Consider the following 18,445-nt stretch of genomic DNA (forward strand, 5'->3'; position numbering starts at 1 on the left):
TAGACACCTATGATAATTCATTATATTATTGTGCAGCCTAGAGAATATTTTGAAAACTCTAGGCTAAATATAGCCTGTCTTGTCTCGTAATTTGTACTAGGCTACATGATATAATATTCTATATTAATTTGAGGAAGAGCATAAACTCCAACGGATTGTGTTGCACATGCAGTCTCATTGTGTAACCACTACGCCTAGCCTATGTGTGACAGTATATGGCATCTAAACTGCGGTTTGAACGGATAGCAATGGCCGGGGAGAACCAGGACATAACAGCGGATTAGAGTCTTCCTATGCTCTCGTTGTGTCCAGGCCCAGGGCCTACCATCATGCCCTCCATCACGCTGCTATGGGCGGTGGATGTGTACGGGAGGGTGTACAGTCTGTCCACCGCCAGGGGGCGCTGGGAGCGCGCCAAGGACACTCTACTGGAACTGAAGCGCGTCGCCGCGGGGAAGGGGCGCAGCTGGGGCATAGGCTGTGACCACCATGTGTACCTCAACCTTCTCCCCAGCGAGACCCCCGTCCGCTACCGAGAGGAGACGTATGAAAATCAGGTGTGTGAGTGTGACCCTTATTGTTAAAGGGAAAGCTGGCCAGGAATGACAAGTTCACCGTTCTGTCAAGTGTCAACACAGACACAGCCAGCCCAGGCCACCTTTCCACCGGCAGGCGTCGAGGGACGGGAGAGCGATACTCTCACTTCCTCTTTACATGATAATTAAGTAAATATTATTTACTAGCTAGCTCGGGGTCTTAAAGCCTGAGCAAGGTTTTGGCCACAAGCCAGCTTCCCCTAGCCTCAGGTTAGTCTTGCTCCCAAAATATACTTCACTGTTCCACTGTCGATTTTAATAAATTATTTTACTTTTAAACTATAGTGTTTTCAGTGTAGAGTTAGGGTTACATGACACACCTAATACCCAGATAGAAAATAACTAGTATAGATCTGTTTTATATATGTGTTTACAAACATTACCCAATGTAAACAAACATTGTACATCCACAAAATACAGCAAATACAACTGGGTCATTCCTGGCTATTGGTGACTTTTCAATGTGCTAACCTTTGGGGGTGAAATCGTGTGTTTTCTTTGCGTTTTCATAATTATATCAGGTAAATAACATGTTTAACCTCCAGGTACTTGTATTGGTAGAGCTCAAGCACTAAATAATAATAATTAATTATGTGTGGATTGTTCAGCCATCGACCGTGAGAGTTCCACCCTGTTAGGGACATATACATAGCTATTGCAACGTGTTTGATTGATTGATTGAAAATGTTATTAACAGATTGCAGAATGGGTACAATACAGTATGGCTCAATACACACAATCTGTTGTTAACACTTTAATCGCCAATGACGCCTTAACTCGTCATTCCCCGCCATGCTAATTCTGCCAATGACGCCATAACACGTCATTGAGATCAATATTTCAAAAATCTGTGATCGCAATCATATTTCTCCCGCGGAGACTTGAGATCTACTGTTGATCCCCTCTCAACTCCAACGGTTCAAGAGCGCCATCTGGTGGCCGATCGGCGCTATAGGTCCCGGGACTCGAGCTAGACACCAATACCAATACCAATAACTCGATAAACAACATGATTTGGACCTATATACTATTATACAACCTGGAGATGGATCGCATATTTCAACATCCCATAATAGGAATATTTTTGCTCATCGCCCAACGGCCCGAGGAGACTGGGGTAAGTTTCAGCGTTTTTTTTACCGTGTTCGATACAAACTGCTCTAATGATCATATCACCCACACTAGATGAATCATCTAACGTTGGCCACGGAATTATAAACGACCCCCCCCCCCATCCGGTCAACATCAGATGATAAGTAGTAACTTCTAGAAGTACGTCCATTTGAAATTTTTTATCTCGCGCTGATCGCTATCAAACTGTATTTGATCATCAATATAATGCATTTAGGGCTATAAATCACGTTCTGCAGAATGCTGCAGAAAACGATAAAAACATATTTATACTTTAGACCGTATTTTAGTATGAATATGTGAATGAAAAAGTATAACGTTCCTACATCCTGAACGATAGATAATTGACGTTGAATGGGCCATAGTAATGTCAATTTAGCAATACAATTTAAAAAGTTATAGCCCTGCAAAGAAGGGGAACTTCTCCATAGACAAATAGAGCTGGCAGAGGATGGTATAAGGATGTACATAAGCCTGGCAAAGAAAGTGTTAATAATGTAAATATTCAACAATACTTAGCTTTTCTTACACCTTATGTGTCCCTTATTGCATCATATGGTTTTATTTGAATAATAATGAAACAAGAATTGTGGAGTAGAACATTTGTTTATTATTCAGAACAATCACATGTTTTTACCCCAAATGGTAAATAATTAAACAATCTTGCCTAATAAAAAACATGTATGCTGTTGATCCTTTTCAACTGTGCAAATTAACATAAAACATGTGAAACATTTAACATAGTTGTTGAGTTATTTAAAAAGAAAACAGGTGGACAGGAACTCAACAGGGTGGAAAGGATCCTAACAGGGTGGAATTACCAACAATGTCTATGACCTTCGGACATCCACAGCCAACTTTCAACATATTTACATACAAGTCTCTGTCTTCTGTCTCTGTCCGCCTTTCTATCTGTCTTTTTTTTATCCACTTTTTCTCCTCATTTTCTATTTTTCTCCCATCCCAATTCCATTGTGCCAATTCTTCCCTCCCCTGTCTTGAACGTTGCTCGCATATGCCCCCCACTGGCCGGTTGTAGGGAGGATAGAAGCCTTGCATCACGTGTCCCCTCCGATACACGAGGAGGCAGCCTGCCGCATCTTTTCACCTGCCAGCGCGGACTCTCATTGGCGAGGTGTAACGTGTGGGAGGCTCACACTACCCCCGCCATTTCCTGTCTCTGCTGTGCAGGCGTCCCCAACCGACCTGTAGGAGTCGCTGTCCACTAAGGCTGTCCCCGAACCCTGTTTTTGGGATTCAAACTTTGTCAGGGTTTTTCGAACGAACCTTCGAGAGAGAAAAAAAAGTACCTTTAAAAAAAATAATATATATATTTTTTTTACTATCCTCAAACTAAATCCTCAATTTGAATAAAGTGATTAATCTGATTAAATTAGTATTTTTTTTATTTATTAAATCAACTTTCCAGCCCCAGACCCAGCCCAGGGAGAAGCCCCAGCCCAACTAAATCAATTAAATCAACTTTCTTTAATGAATATAACTCATCAGTTTCTTTTATTACTATAATATTAGTGTAGCCTAATCTTTATCTGCAACTGTGAAGAAAAACCCCATTGCTTTAAACAGAATGAATAGAATTTATATATATATATATATATATATATATTTTTTTTTAAATAAAAAAAAATCGAATGTTGATTTAGAATTCGAATGCCAACGTAACGAACGAAGGTTCGAACGTTTGGGCTCAGCCCTACTGTCCACAACGTCCAGATTACCACCCATCGACTTCCACCCTCTAACTCTGCCAATTGAGTTAGTATGACAGCTGGCCCAAGCCGGAGGCAACGCCGACAGCCGGAGTCGAACCCGGTGTCTCTTGCGTTGGTGATGAGTGCAATGTCCGCTGCGCCACCCAGCCGCCTCTTTCTCTCTGTCTTTCTACCTATCTCTGTCCGCTTTTATATCTGTCTCTCTCTGTCTATGCCTCTGTCTCTTTGTGTCTAATAGTAATAATAATAAATTGGAGAGAAGCGCCTTTCTTGGACTCAAGGACACTTTACAAAGAAAGAGAAGCTATATAAAAGAGGGTAAAAATATGAATATATATATTGTAACAACAGGAAAATAAACAAATAAAAATGAAAAAGTAAGCAAGGTGCAGTCCATTTGGATGAAACAGTAACAAAAAATAAACAAAAACAATCAGTAGTTTAAAAGAAAAGAGTCAGGGGGTGAAGGGGGTGGGCTATTTGGGAGCAGCGCCATGTTGCGCGAAGGCAAGTTTGAACAGGTGTGTTTTTAGGTGTGTTTTGAAGAGGTTGATGGGTCTCGGAGCCTCGGATGGAGGGGGAAAGGGAGTTCCACAGCCTGGGGGCAGCTATGGAGAAGGCTTGGTCTCCCAGTGTGGAACGCCTGGTGCGGGGGATGGTGATGAGGTCAGAGTTGGAGGAGCGGAGGCCTTGTGTGTCTGTCTGTGTCTCTCTCTCTGTTTGTCTCTGTCTGTCTGCCTGTGTCTTTCTCTCTGTTTGTATCTATCTGTCTACCTGTGTCTTTCTTAATTTGTCTCTGTCCGTCTGTCTTTCTCTGTCTGTCTCTGTCAGCCTTTCTACCTGTCTCTGTCTGTCTCTCTGTTTGTCCCTGTCTAACTCTGTCTCTCTCTGTCTGTCTGTCTCACATTCTTCAATTTTGTTTCAGGTAAGTATGACAAGATTTCAGGTAATTGGATATATAGGATACTTTGTATTATGTTTCAGGCATTCTATTGTCTTAATAACTAATTAAGCGCAGTACCTGACTGTCAACATACCAGCTGATATCTGGACAGTGTAGACAGAGACAGAGACAGGCAGAGAGATTAATGTAACGCAAACCTTAAATGGATTGAAGTGTATACTTAACTAAAATGTAGACAAGTATTGCAATGAATTACAGTTATTAAGACAATAGAATGCCTGAAACATAATACAAAGTATCCTATTCTTACCCAATTACCTGAAATCTTGTCATACTTACCTGAAACAAAATTGAAGAATGTGAGACAGAGAGAGACAGAGACAGAGAATTATTATAATGCAAATCTTTTTTTTAAGATCTTTTTTAATCAACTTTTTTCTCCCCATTTTTCAATTTTTCTCCCTTTCCCCAATTTCGTATTGTCCAATTCTACCCTCCCCTGTCTCGAACGTTGTTAGGCCATGCCTCCCACAAGCCGGCTGCAATGTGGACGAAGCCTTGCATCACGTGTCCCCTCCGGTACATGAGGAGGCAGCCGTCGCATCTTTTCACCTGCACAGCGCGATCTCTCAGCGGCGAGGATCGCCGCCCCCGTCGCTTCCTGATTCTACTGCGCAGGCGCACCAACCGACCTGTAGGAGTCGCTGTCCACAACGTCCGATCCCCACCCACCAGCTTCCCACCCCCTAATACTGCCAATTGTATTAGTATGAACGACCAGCCAAGCTGGTAGCAACGCCGAGAGCTGGGCTCGAACCCAGCATCTCCTGCGTTTGTGGCGAGCGCCTTGCCCACTGCGCCACCTAGCCGCTATTATAATGCAATTCTTATAGACCTTTTCAACTTGACAATATAAACATTATAAATGGTCCCATTTCGGCTAGGTGGTGCAGTGGGCAAGGCGCTCGCCACCAACGCAGGAGATGCTGGGTTCGAGCCCAGCTCTCGGCGTTGCTACCAGCTTGGCTGGTCGTTCATCATACTAATACAATTGGCAGTATTAGGGGGTGGGAAGCTGGTGGGTGGGGATCGGACGTTGTGGACAGCGACTCCTACAGGTCGGTTGGTGCGCCTGCGCAGTAGAATCAGGAAGTGACGGGGCAGTGTGTCCCTCCCACGCAGACCCTCGCCGCTGAGAGATTGAGCTATTCAGGTGAAAAGATGCAACGGCTGCCTCCTCGAGTACCGGAGGGGACACGTGATGCAAGGCTTCGTCCACATTGCAGCCGGCTTGTGGGAGGCATGGCCTAACAACGTTCGAGACAAGGGAGGGTAGAATTGGACAATACGAAATTGGGGAAGGGAGAAAAATAGAAAATGGGGAGAAAAAGTAGATAAAAAAAAATTGCCCCATTTGTGTTTGTGTTTCCTTTTGCAATGTTTGATAATACAGTAACTGACAGGAAGTAAACATAGGACAAAGCTGTTCCCCTAGCAATGGAATTCGAATGAAAAGGTATATATACTTTATAATAATGGTCAATTACTGTGTAATGTATATTTACACAAGAGGGTGATCAATTGATACATGATCACAGGTGTGATGCGGCAGGACAGATGTATAAAGCCAAATAATGCTTTATAACCAATTTATTAAAAATAATTATAATAACGTATTACATTGTATACATATTGGTAAAATACAGTTTACATGACAATTGGATATGTATCAGCATAAATGTATTTCCTTACATTTTTTAATAGATTTTCCACCCTGTTAGGCGCATGTTCCACCCGGTTAGGTTTATATATGATAACTTAAACTTGATTGTCCCCGAGGGGAAAATTTACTTGGAACATCAGTGCTGAATCAGTCTGCAATAACAGTGTAAACAAAGAAGAAAAACATATATATACAATCATTCATTCATTCAGTTAGTAAAAAGGACTTCAGACAAATATGACAATACATAGACATGCAACCGTAATTCTTAAGTAGGTAAACTAATTTGAAAAGCTTCAAAAAGCTTCATATTGCACCTTGCCATAATTAAGTTACAACAAGATAGAACTTGGACAAGAAAGAAAGAGGTGACAGCCCACTGTTAGGTGGCACCTCAAAGGAATAGACCTCTAGTGTTATTTAGGAGAGCGATGGATGTAGGAAGGAAGGAGAGCTTGTAGCGGTTGCTCTTGTATCTCCTTGCTCTGAACCGTGTGGATTCATAGGTATTTGTACGATGCAACCTGCAGTCGCCAATTACCACAGGGTCATGTACTCTGGGGTCATAGATAATCTCTTTAGTTTTGGTGGTATTGAGAATGAGATGATCATATTTACAATAACCCTTTCGAAACACTTCATGACCACACTTGTTAATAGTCTAAAATCCTTGTTGTCAACTGGACATGTTACTTTAGGAATAGGAATGATGGTAGACTTTTTCCACAGCTCAGGGACCGTGTAACTCAATATAACTTTGTAAGATGGGCCACCAAGCCTCCGTTAGCTCAGCTGCACACTGCTTAAGCAGGAAGGAGGGCAAGCTGTCTGGGCCCACAGATCCCTTGCTCCGTGCCTTTGTGAAAACTGACTGTACCTGTTTTGGGTAAATTTTCACACAATCAACAGAGACAAATTCAGGAGACTCAAGCGCCATCAAAGGAGAAGTGTTCTGTGCATCAAATCTTAAAAATAAGTCATTAATTTCATTAGCTCTGTTCCCATCATTTAAAGTAATTAGCTGCTTTTTGTTAGAGTTCATGTCCGTTGTTTTCTTCATAGAGTCCCACAGAGTTTTGTTGTCCATAGATCTGAAGCTCTGTTCAATTTTAGCTCTGTGTTTTTCCCTGTGCTGCAGCGGCACCTGCCCGGTCCTTGTTGATGTGGGCCCACTTCTTATTGTTTATACAGGCCTCGACCTCTTTGGTGATGTGGGCCCACGTCTTATTGTTTATACAGGCCTTGACCTCTTTGGTGATGTGGGCCCACGTCTTATTGTTTATACAGACCTTGACCTCTTTGGTGATGTGGGCCCACTTCTTATTGTTTATACAGACCTTGACCTCTTTGGTGATGTGGGCCCACTTCTTATTGTTTATACAGGCCTTGACCTCTTTGGTGATGTGGGCCCACTTCTTATTGTTTATACAGGCCTTGACCTCTTTGGTGATGTGGGCCCACTTCTTATTGTTTATACAGACCTTGACCTCTTTGGTGATGTGGGCCCACTTCTTATTGTTTATACAGGCCTTGACCTCTTTGGTGATGTGGGCCCACTTCTTATTGTTTATACAGGCCTTGACCTCTTTGGTGATGTGGGCCCACGTCTTATTGTTTATACAGGCCTTGACCTCTTTGGTGATGTGGGCCCACGTCTTATTGTTCATACAGGCCTCGACGTCTTTGGTGATGTGGGTCCACTTCTTATTGTTTATACAGGCCTTGACCTCTTTGGTGATGTGGGCCCACTTCTTATTGTTTATACAGGCCTTGACCTCTTTGGTGATGTGGGCCCACTTCTTATTGTTCATACAGGCCTTGACCTCTTTGGTGATGTGAGCCCACTTCTTATTGTTCATACAGGCCTTGCCATCTTTGGTGATGTGTGGCTTATTGTTGGGAAAGTGAATAATCACCTTTTTTTGGACCACATTGTCTGCAGATTCTGATGTAGCCAGTTGTAGATTCCGTAGCCACATTTAGCTCCTGATTGTGGAAAATGCTACAATCCGTGCAAGCAAAACAGCCTCTCAAAGTCTCTAAACTGTCCTTAGTCCATTGCAACACAGTCTTTTCCTGGGGCTTACTGGATTTCAGCACTGTTTTGTAAGTGGGCAAGAGATTGACTGTAAGGTGATCAGAGTTGGAAAGAGGAGGAAGGGCCTTGGCTTTAAAGCATTCTTTATATTTCCAAAGCATTTGTCTAGGACATTATTTTTGCGCGTGCCACATTTAACATACTGATCAAAACCGGGTAGTACATGTTCAAGGAGACAATGGTTTAAGTCCCCAAGAATGAAAATAGGGGCACCTGGCCTGGCCGTGAGTTGGTTGTGTACACATTTCGCTAAACGGTTTGCAGCTCTGGCTGCATTACCACTGGGGGGAACATAAGCTGCACAGATGGTTACACTTCCAAACTCTCTCAGTAAATAGAAAGGTTGCATAGATAGACAAAGCAGTTCAAGATCAAGGTCACAAAAAGTTTCTCTAATTGTGAGTTGTTTACACCAATTGTCCCTCACATACACACAAATACCTCCACCTCTGGATTTTCCTGATGAAGCTTCTTTGTCCGCCCGCACGCAGGTAAAGCCGCCCTTCCAGCTGGATTAAGGTGTCAGGAATGTCCTTACGGAGCCACGTCTCCGTTAACACCATGATACACGACTCCCTATATTCATGGCTGTGTCGTGTACCTAAAAGGGGTGAACCTAACAGGGTGGAACATTTTCAACCAAATTAGCCGTTGCTCTGTCAAACGCGTTTAATTTTAATTTTTATGTGGTTTACTTTCCTCATAATTTTGCCTAATAGGGTAGGGTGGACATTTAACTCATTGGTGGCCAATAACGAGTAAACTCATGTTTCGCGGCCAACGCTTGAGCGCCAATAACAAGTAAACTAGTTTTTGGATCCTTTGATATTTTTCCTTTGATCCCTGTTCTAAACGGTCATCCGGATCACTCTAGGTTTCCTTGGCTCATTTGCCTACGTTGGAATTGCAATGCTGATCGAATCTCACCAGGTGGCAGTATCGCCTCCCTTTTGAACTCTGATAGAAAGGGATCAGTAGAGACAATGTCTGAACTGGACTGTCAAGACTCGCTCTGAGGGGGAGGAGCTCTTGCAGAGCAATCGCTAAGAAATCTGCTCGCCTCAAAACCTATAGTTTCCCGTAAACACGAGTAATTGCATATAAACGAGTAATCACGATCGCTGATGGGATCATTGGAATTATTCTTTTTGGAGTACCTTCTGGCTAAGGTAAGGTATAATCTATGTCTTATTTTACCGGACCTAAACCAAGCTTTTTCTAACGATCGCATTTTCGGGGTAAGACTACCCCCCCCCCCCCCCCTTGAGGATTTTGTGAAGGCACATGTGTACATGGTATATACCTTTTTGATTTTGGAGTATTTGGGGTTTCAGGGGATCAACTAGAACGATTTGGGCTTATTGCATATAATGCGTCTTATCTCGTAATCTATGGAAAAAGACTGGATTCTTTTGGAAATGGGCGATGTTTAGCGTGTAATAAACTACAAACTACAGTGTGTAGAAACAAACTATTTTTTACATGTTGGACTAGAAATAGTGTCTGTCAAATGAGCCATACTATTGTCTCCATAACTATAATATAGAATATACAATAGCTCCGCAAAGATCGTGAAATATCGTGAAAATGGTCAAGAAAAGCTAGCCAGTGCAGATGGGGAAAGCTTGTGGCTGTCAAAGAGTTAAGAGTAGGACATAGACTAACATCATAAAACTTGCAAAAAAAGCAACAGATCGTTGGTGCTCGCCTTACTTTGCTTCTTTGAATTTTCCGCCAAATGAGTGATTCCACTTCCTGAATGTTGGTTCATGGGAATTGTAGTTCTCTTTTGTTCAGAAGGCTAAAAACCACAAACTAACAGGGTGGAGAAAAATTTTGGGGACACACAGTAAATTCAATAAAAATAATAAATAACATTATTTATATATATTTATAATTAGAGATATTTTAACTTGAACTATATGATAATAAAGGCATATTTCAACTTATTTATAATTATATTGCAAATGTTTCTAATTGAAACTGAACATTTGCTTTGGGGACATTGTAAAAAGGGCTGTATGTGCCTAACATTTCTATTTAAAATAATATATATATAGTACATGCATTTCTGTGTGTTTACGAGGGGCGGCTGGGTGGCGCAGTGGACTAAGCGCTCGCCACCACCGCAGAGACTCTGGGATCTAATCCAGCTGTCAGCGGTACCTCCAGCTAGGTCAGTCGTCCCTACTAACACAATTGGCAGTGTCAGCGGGTGGGAAGCCGGTGGGGTATGTATCCTGGTCGCCTGAATACTTTCCACAACAAATTCATGTTTCCGCGTCTCCGATTGGCCACGCGCGTTTCTGGTCATGTGACATGTGCGCCAATCGTGGGACCGCAAGTTTTTGGATGGTTAAGCTTAGGCGCTCTTTCAAAGTTGGTTAAGGTTAGAGTTTGTCTTAGAGCAGGGCGATAGAACGCCTGCCCTGATTACAAACTCTAACCTTAACCAACTGCGAAAGAGTCGCCTAAGCTTAACCAGTGATAAACTAGGCGTTAGGTAGTTTGCAGGCTGTTAGACCCGGAAATGGGCGCAGAACTTGCCGTCCCACGATTGGCGCACATGTCCAGAAACGCGCATGGCCAATCGGAGCACAAAACTCGAACGCGGAAACACAAATTTGTTGTGGAAAGCATAGACGCATCCTGGTCGTTGTAAACAGCGACTCCTACTGGTCGGTCGGGGTGCCTGTTCAGCATTATTATTATTATTACCATTACCGGTATTTATTTATTTATTTTCTTTATGGTGGTGGGGCTACGCATTTGTTTATGTTTGGATCACTGATTGGGCCTTTAGATGTGATTTCTCTGTGCTGGATGTGTGTGTGTGTGTTTAGAGATGGAACCCTGTGGAGGGCTTCACAGACGTGCTGCTGCCCACCGACCGCTGGCCGTGGAGCGACGTAACGGGGATGACTTCCCAGCCTCTCCACAGCTTCCAGCTCCCCTCACGCAGCTGGGAGTGGGAGGGAGACTGGTATGTGGACCAGAGCTGTGGAGGAGAACCCAGCCAGACTGGGGTGAGAGAGACAACTCACTCACTCACTCACTCACTCACTCACTCACTCACTCACTCACTCACTCACTCACTCACTCACTCACTCACTCACTCACTCACTCACTCACTCACTCACTCACTCACTCACTCACTCACTCACTCCATCTCCTTCTTTCTCTCCCTCTATCTCCCCCCCTATCTCCCTCTCTCTCTCTCTGCCCCTCTCTTTCTCTCTGACACAGATTTACCTAGCACACACACATTGGATGTACTGTATATAGATAGATAGATAGATAGATAGATAGATAGATAGATAGATAGATAGATAGATAGATAGATAGATAGATAGATAGATAGATAGAGCAAACACATACCCGTGCTTCTTCTCTCACTCACACATCCATGCAATATGTACACAAAAACACACAACAAAACAACCACTGGTGTAGTGTGGTGACCTCTTTGAGTTGTGTGTTTGTGTCCAGGGCTGGGAGTATGCAGTGGACTTCCCTGCCAATTTCTCCCCGGATAAAAAGTGGAATTCCTGTGTCCGTCGGCGGCGCTGGATCCGTTACAGGAGATACACGGCACAAGGCACCTGGGCCAAGGTCAGCACAGCTACCTCATACTCACTGTTTGACCTCATGACCACTTTTACATGTACAAGCCACCTCTGTTGCATTCGATTAGATTAGATTAGATTCAAATGTATTGTCATTATACAGCACAAGTAAAATACAACAGAAATAAGTTTGGCATTCAACCAGAGTACAAATGTAACAGTAAAGTGCAGTAGTAATATACATATTTGGGGGCGACAGTGGCTCAGGAGGTAGAGCAGTCGTCTGGTAATCCGGAGGTTCCCAGTTCGATTCCCGCTCCTGCCGGGCAGCATGTCGAAGTGTCCTTGAGCAAGACACTTAACCCCTAATTGCTCCCAATGAGCAGGTTGGCACATTGCATGGTTGCATCTGCCGTCGTTGTGTGAATGTGTGAGTGAATGGGTCAAATGTGAGGAACAAATTGCAAAAGCTCTTTGGATAAAAGTGCTATATAAATGCAGCCATTTACCATTTATATATGTACGTGATTAAACTGGATATAAAATATATTAATGAGTACTACTGGGTGTAGTGCTAATCAGATGTATGTACAGAGTCGTAATATAGTATGTACAGTGATAGAGGTATAAAGACAGTATGGTACTGGCCAGCAGTGTAACTAGTAAGAGTAGGTAAGGGATATGTACAAATATAGATATAGTATCTACAGATATGTAAAAGCCTACCATCTTGTTTCCGTAAGCGTAACCTATTCAAGTCTTCCATAGGCCTATTCGCCACACTGCTCTGTAAATATCGGCATCGTCACTGAAAGACCCATATCGGTCGACCACTAATCGGTACGCTATATTAGCCGATACTAAAGTTTTTGGATTTTTATTTGCGTATTAAGAATAAGTGGTACTGATGCAGTACTGTTACATAGCAACGGTTCCTTCCTGGCTTTCTCTGGCAGGCTTTCTTTCCCTTCTACCAGCCACTTTGTCTAGTTTCAGGCCTTCAGCAGGTAAAATACAGTAAGGTTGTCTCCTACTATTCCTCTGTGGTGACTTACTATGTGCGGTAACACACCCCACTCCCCTCCCACCCATCCCAGATCCCCTTGGACCAAGGCAGGAAACCCCCCCTCCCCCTCTGTGACATCAGCTGTGGGGGCTGGGAGATGAGCGACCAGTCTGGGAGGTACCCGTACCTCTGGACGGTGTCCCAACAAGGACAGGTCAGTGAGCTGGACCGACAGTACTGTACTCGTGGCTATTATGCAAATATGCAGGCGTGTGGAGATCTATTAGCGTAATTGACCTATCTCAAATCCCGCCCTCTTTTCTCGATCCTCCAATCACAACGGTTGCTTCCGAGAGTTATGATTGGAGGATCAAGAAAAAGGATGGGGTTTGAATTACCGTAGGTTTTTCACTGGAGGGCATAATTACTTTTTTTTTCTGGTTGCTGCGCACTTACCCCCCACAGTTGGTATGGGAGAGTGGAGGCTATCACGTGCTTCCTCCGACACACGTCTAGCCAATCAACCGCTTCTTTTCACCTGGCAGAGCGGACTCTCACTGAGAGGGTGTAACGTGTGGAAGGATCACACTACCCCCCTTAGATCCTATCCGCGCTGAGCAGGCGCCCCGACCGAACTGTAGGAGTCGCTGTTTACAACGACCCGGACCCACCCCGCCAGCTTTCCCACCCTCTAATACAGCCAATTGTATTAGTGTGAACGGCCAGCCAAGCTGGTGACAACGCCGGAGCTGTGAGCTGGATTTGAACAGGCGAATCCAGCGTCTCCGGTGTTGGTGACGAACGCAATCTCCGCTACGCCACCTGACCGCATCGGGCATAATTACTATTAATAGTTTGATTAATACCACACAGTATACTAACCACCAGTATACTAACCAATCAATTACCACTAAAAGGGTCACTTCACTCCGATCTCAAGTTGTAATATTTTATCTTGTTCATAAATACTTAACTTTATGAGAAGCATCTGGCTGCAGCTAAGTGGCATTTTATAGCCACAATGTGTTTGGTGCCTGCCTGTTTTATTATTTATTTATTATGTGTCTTACTGACTGCCGTATACAGTAGCTACAATAACCTGCAGAATGTCTTGTGTTTACCTGATAAACCACTTACTTTCATGTCTCATTCTGTGTTTGAACGAGATCAAACGGCCTTCTTGAACTACAAACGATAAGCAACAGGCTGCAGCAGTCTTAGGAAAAATGGATTCAGTCCTCGGTTTTGGCCCCTAGAGGGCAGCATGACTCCGCATTTCAGGTCAAATTTGGAGAGTAATTCTGGCCTATTGTGGGGTGACCCCTCTGTCTGTCCAAATGTACTGCCATGTCAGGAATCCGTCAACATGCCAGGCTTTATACGGTATATTATGCCCATGTTTACAGACACTATTCTACATCTAGTGCTGCTATAAATATTATGCACAGAAGGCGACAAGAGGAAATGTGAGACTTTAGCCGGAGTGTTTAAAATTTTTGCCCCAAGGACCCGGGACACGGATGCTTTCTAGTCTGATGCCATCCTTATTATAAACAATAGCGTGTGTCAATATTCTTATAATGTGATTGAGGTATTTGTAAACGTCTCAACAGAAACACTTAATTATTCCGATACAATGAATATTCAGGACCTGGTTTCGGTGATAATTGGGGCAAAAAACATACTATGTCAACACAGTGCAAAGTTCCCCACAGGACCTCACTGTGCATAGAGACAGAGCAACAGGACCTCACTGTGAATAGAGACAGAGCAACATGCAACAGGACCTCACTGCATAGAGACAGAGCAACATGCAACAGGACCTCACTGTGAATAGAGACAGAGCAACATGCAACAGGACCTCACTGTGAATAGAGACAGAGCAACAGGACCTCACTGTGAATAGAGACAGAGCAACATACAACAGGACCTCACTGTGAATAGAGACAGAGCAACATGCAACAGGACCTCACTGTGAATAGAGACAGAGCAACATGCAACAGGACCTCACTGTGAATAGAGACAGAGCAACAGGACCTCACTGCATAGAGACAGAGCAACATGCAACAGGACCTCACTGTGAATAGAGACAGAGCAACATGCAACAGGACCTCACTGTGAATAGAGACAGAGCAACATGCAACAGGACCTCACTGTGAATAGAGACAGAGCAACATGCAACAGGACCTCACTGTGAATAGAGACAGAGCAACATGCAACAGGACCTCACTGCATAGAGACAGAGCAACATGCAACAGGACCTCACTGTGAATAGAGACAGAGCAACATGACCTCACTGCATAGAGACAGAGCAACATGCAACAGGACCTCACTGTGAATAGAGACAGAGCAACATGCAACAGGACCTCACTGTGAATAGAGACAGAGCAACATGCAACAGGACCTCACTGTGAATAGAGACAGAGCAACATGCAACAGGACCTCACTGTGAATAGAGACGGAGCAACATGCAACAGGACCTCACTGTGAATAGAGACAGAGCAACAGGACCTCACTGTGAATAGAGACAGAGCAACATGCAACAGGACCTCACTGTGAATAGAGACAAAGCAACATGCAACAGGACCTCACTGTGAATAGAGACAGAGCAACATGCAACAGGACCTCACTGTGCATAGAGACAGAGCAACAGGACCTCACTGTGAATAGAGACAGAGCAACATGCAACAGGACCTCACTGTGAATAGAGACAGAGCAACATGCAACAGGACCTCACTGTGAATAGAGACAGAGCAACAGGACCTCACTGTGAATAGAGACAGAGCAACATGCAACAGGACCTCACTGTGAATAGAGACAGAGCAACATGCAACAGGACCTCACTGTGAATAGAGACAGAGCAACAGGACCTCACTGTGAATAGAGACAGGGCAACAGGACCTCACTGTGAATAGAGACAGAGCAACATGCAACAGGACCTCACTGTGAATAGAGACAGAGCAACATGCAACAGGACCTCACTGTGAATAGAGACAGAGCAACAGGACCTCACTGTGAATAGAGACAGAGCAACATGCAACAGGACCTCACTGTGAATAGAGACAGAGCAACAGGACCTCACTGTGAATAGAGACCGAGCAACAGGACCTCACTGTGAATAGAGACAGGGCAACAGGACCTCACTGTGAATAGAGACAGGGCAACAGGACCTCACTGTGAATAGAGACAGAGCAACAGGACCTCACTGTGAATAGAGACAGAGCAACAGGACCTCACTGTGAATAGAGACAGGGCAACATGACCTCACTGTGAATAGAGACCGCAACATGCAACAGGACCTCACTGTGAATAGAGACAGCAACATGCAACAGGAGGCAGATGCGTGGTGCGTGTCGCTCCCTAATCATTCAGTACTATGTAGTAATACATCAACATAGGAATATGAAAGAATACCCACGAGTTCTATGAATGAACTATAAAACAGTTGATTTTGATAGTTGATAGAACAATATGATTATTTTATTTAACTTTTGTGTCATGCACACAAACGGCCCAATCCTCATGGGTAAGACACCAAAATACTGTTGCATTGTTCTTTTATTCCATTAAATAATTACAGATTATTATACAGCTCGGTGTATCTGCCTTCTCTTCCAAGCTTGGCAAATAAAATTGGATACAACTAATTTTCCTTACCGAACAAGCACAACAAGTCTTTCAAATGAACCCTGCCCAAGAAAATTAGCATACATGTGCATGTTATTGTCTCATTGGCGTGCATACTGTATCTGCATACTATGAACACCGTCTTGAGGTTTGGCAATTAATTTGACCCCCCCCCCCCCCCCCCCCCCAGACTAACTTACTATCTACAACCCCCCTAGGTGTGGTTCAGGGAGGGCATCCACCCACGGGTACCGGAGGGTTCTGGCTGGGAGGAGGTGGAGGTGCCCAAGGAGGTGGGCCAGATATCTGCTGGCCCCGGGGACCTGCTGTGGGCCCTGCTCTGGGACGGACACCTCCTGGTCCGCACGGGCATCAGCCTGGACAGCCCCATAGGTCTGCACCACCTACACTCACTGTAGTGATCCTGGTTCACAAAGCCCAACAAGTGGACTAAACCGGATCTCAGCTCTTAAAGATGTGTGTTGGAAACCCGACTCTGTACAGTTTGATAAACACTATGGTCGCCAAAAACGCCGTAGCACGTCTTTCCCCGCCATGCTCATTCTGCCAAAGACGCCGTACCACGTCTTTGATATCAATATTTCAAAAATCTGTGATCGAAATCATATTTCTCCCCCGGAGACTTGAGATCTACTGTTGATCCCCTCTCAACTCTCCAACGGTTCAAGAGCGCCATCTGGTGGCCGATCGGCGGATCGCCCAGAGCGGAAACAGGAAATGGAAGCTGGTGCTCATTTCAATTCGGTCCGATCACTCGGTAATAGTCCCAGGACTCGAGCTAGACACAACGGATAGCAATCCGTTACCAATAACTCGATAAACAACATGATTTGGACGTATATACTATTATACAACCTGGAAATGGATCGCATATTTCTACATCCCATAATAGGAATATTTCTGTTCCACGCTCATCGCCCAACGCTATGAGGAAGCTACGGTAAGATTCAGCGTTATTTTTTTAACGTGTTCGATACTAACTGCTCTAATGATCATATCACCCACACTAGATGAATCATCTAACGTTGGCCATGGAATTATAAATGACCCCCCCCCCATCCGGTCAACATCAGATGATCAGTAGTAACTTCTAGAAGCACGTCCATTTGAAATTTTTTATCTCGCGCAGATTCCTATCAAACTGTATTTGATCATCAATATAATGCATTTGGGGCTATAAATCACGTTCTGGAGAAAGCTGCAGAAAACGATAAAAACATACTTTAGACCGTATTTTAGTATGAATATGTGAATGAAAAAGTATAACGTTGCTACACCCTGAACAATAGATACTTGACGTTGAATGGGCCATAGTAATGTCAATTTAGCAATACAATTTAAAAAGTTATAGCCCTGCAAAGAAGGTAAACATCCCCATAGACAAATAGAGCTGGCGGAGGATGGTATATTAAGAATATAAGCCTGGCGACCAAAGTGTTAATAAACAACAACAACAACAACAACAACAACAACAACAACAACAACAACAACAAGGCACTGGTAGTATTTATATTTATATTTAATACCATTTATTTGGACATTAGAGGTTCTGAAAGGCACCAAACCAATGGAGGATGTATATGAGACTCAATTAGAAACGGATTAAAACCAAGATATTCTCAAACCTTTTTCCCTGCTCAACAACCACATTGATTGTATTTTGGGACCTAATCCTAGTCTCTTTCAAATCTACTAGCAGTATTGTTCATACAGATAGAGACTCAAAATAAGTAACCATCCGACCCATTTTCTGACCCATGGTCTAAGGCCTTGTCCACATGTACCGTAGCTTTTTCTATGCAGTTTGGCCTTTCATCCACACGCAAACTGCGTTTTTAGGTCACTGAAACTGGACCTTTTTGAAAAGGGGGAAAAAGTCAGGTTTTGTGTGTGGACGGGTGAAAGCGGAGTTTATGGTAAACGCTAACATCATGACTAATGGCCCTGTCCACACGTATATGGATATTTTTGAAAATGGAGTATTTTCTCTGCGATCAGGACCATGGAGAGCCCCATGCAGCCTCCCAACATTTCACACAA

The 18,445-nt window shown here is 43.7% G+C and overlaps 1 protein-coding gene across 1 annotated transcript in view; it reads left to right on the plus strand.

Moving 5' to 3' along the window:
- Positions 1 to 329: 329 nt before the first annotated feature.
- tecpr1b (tectonin beta-propeller repeat containing 1b) overlaps positions 330 to 18,445 on the plus strand; it is a gene marked incomplete at its 5' end in the record, with an annotated part of 49,314 nt that continues 31,198 nt past the window's right edge. Inside the window, 5 exons of the mRNA XM_084329979.1 lie at positions 330 to 557; positions 11,029 to 11,211; positions 11,675 to 11,797; positions 12,849 to 12,971; positions 16,603 to 16,777. Of these exons, the coding sequence (XP_084186105.1) occupies positions 330 to 557; positions 11,029 to 11,211; positions 11,675 to 11,797; positions 12,849 to 12,971; positions 16,603 to 16,777 (832 nt within the window). The remainder of the gene's footprint in view (positions 558 to 11,028; positions 11,212 to 11,674; positions 11,798 to 12,848; positions 12,972 to 16,602; positions 16,778 to 18,445) is intronic.

This window comes from Notolepis coatsorum, assembly GCF_963971535.1.
Source record: "Notolepis coatsorum genome assembly, chromosome: 14".
Lineage (NCBI taxonomy): Eukaryota > Metazoa > Chordata > Actinopteri > Aulopiformes > Paralepididae > Notolepis > Notolepis coatsorum.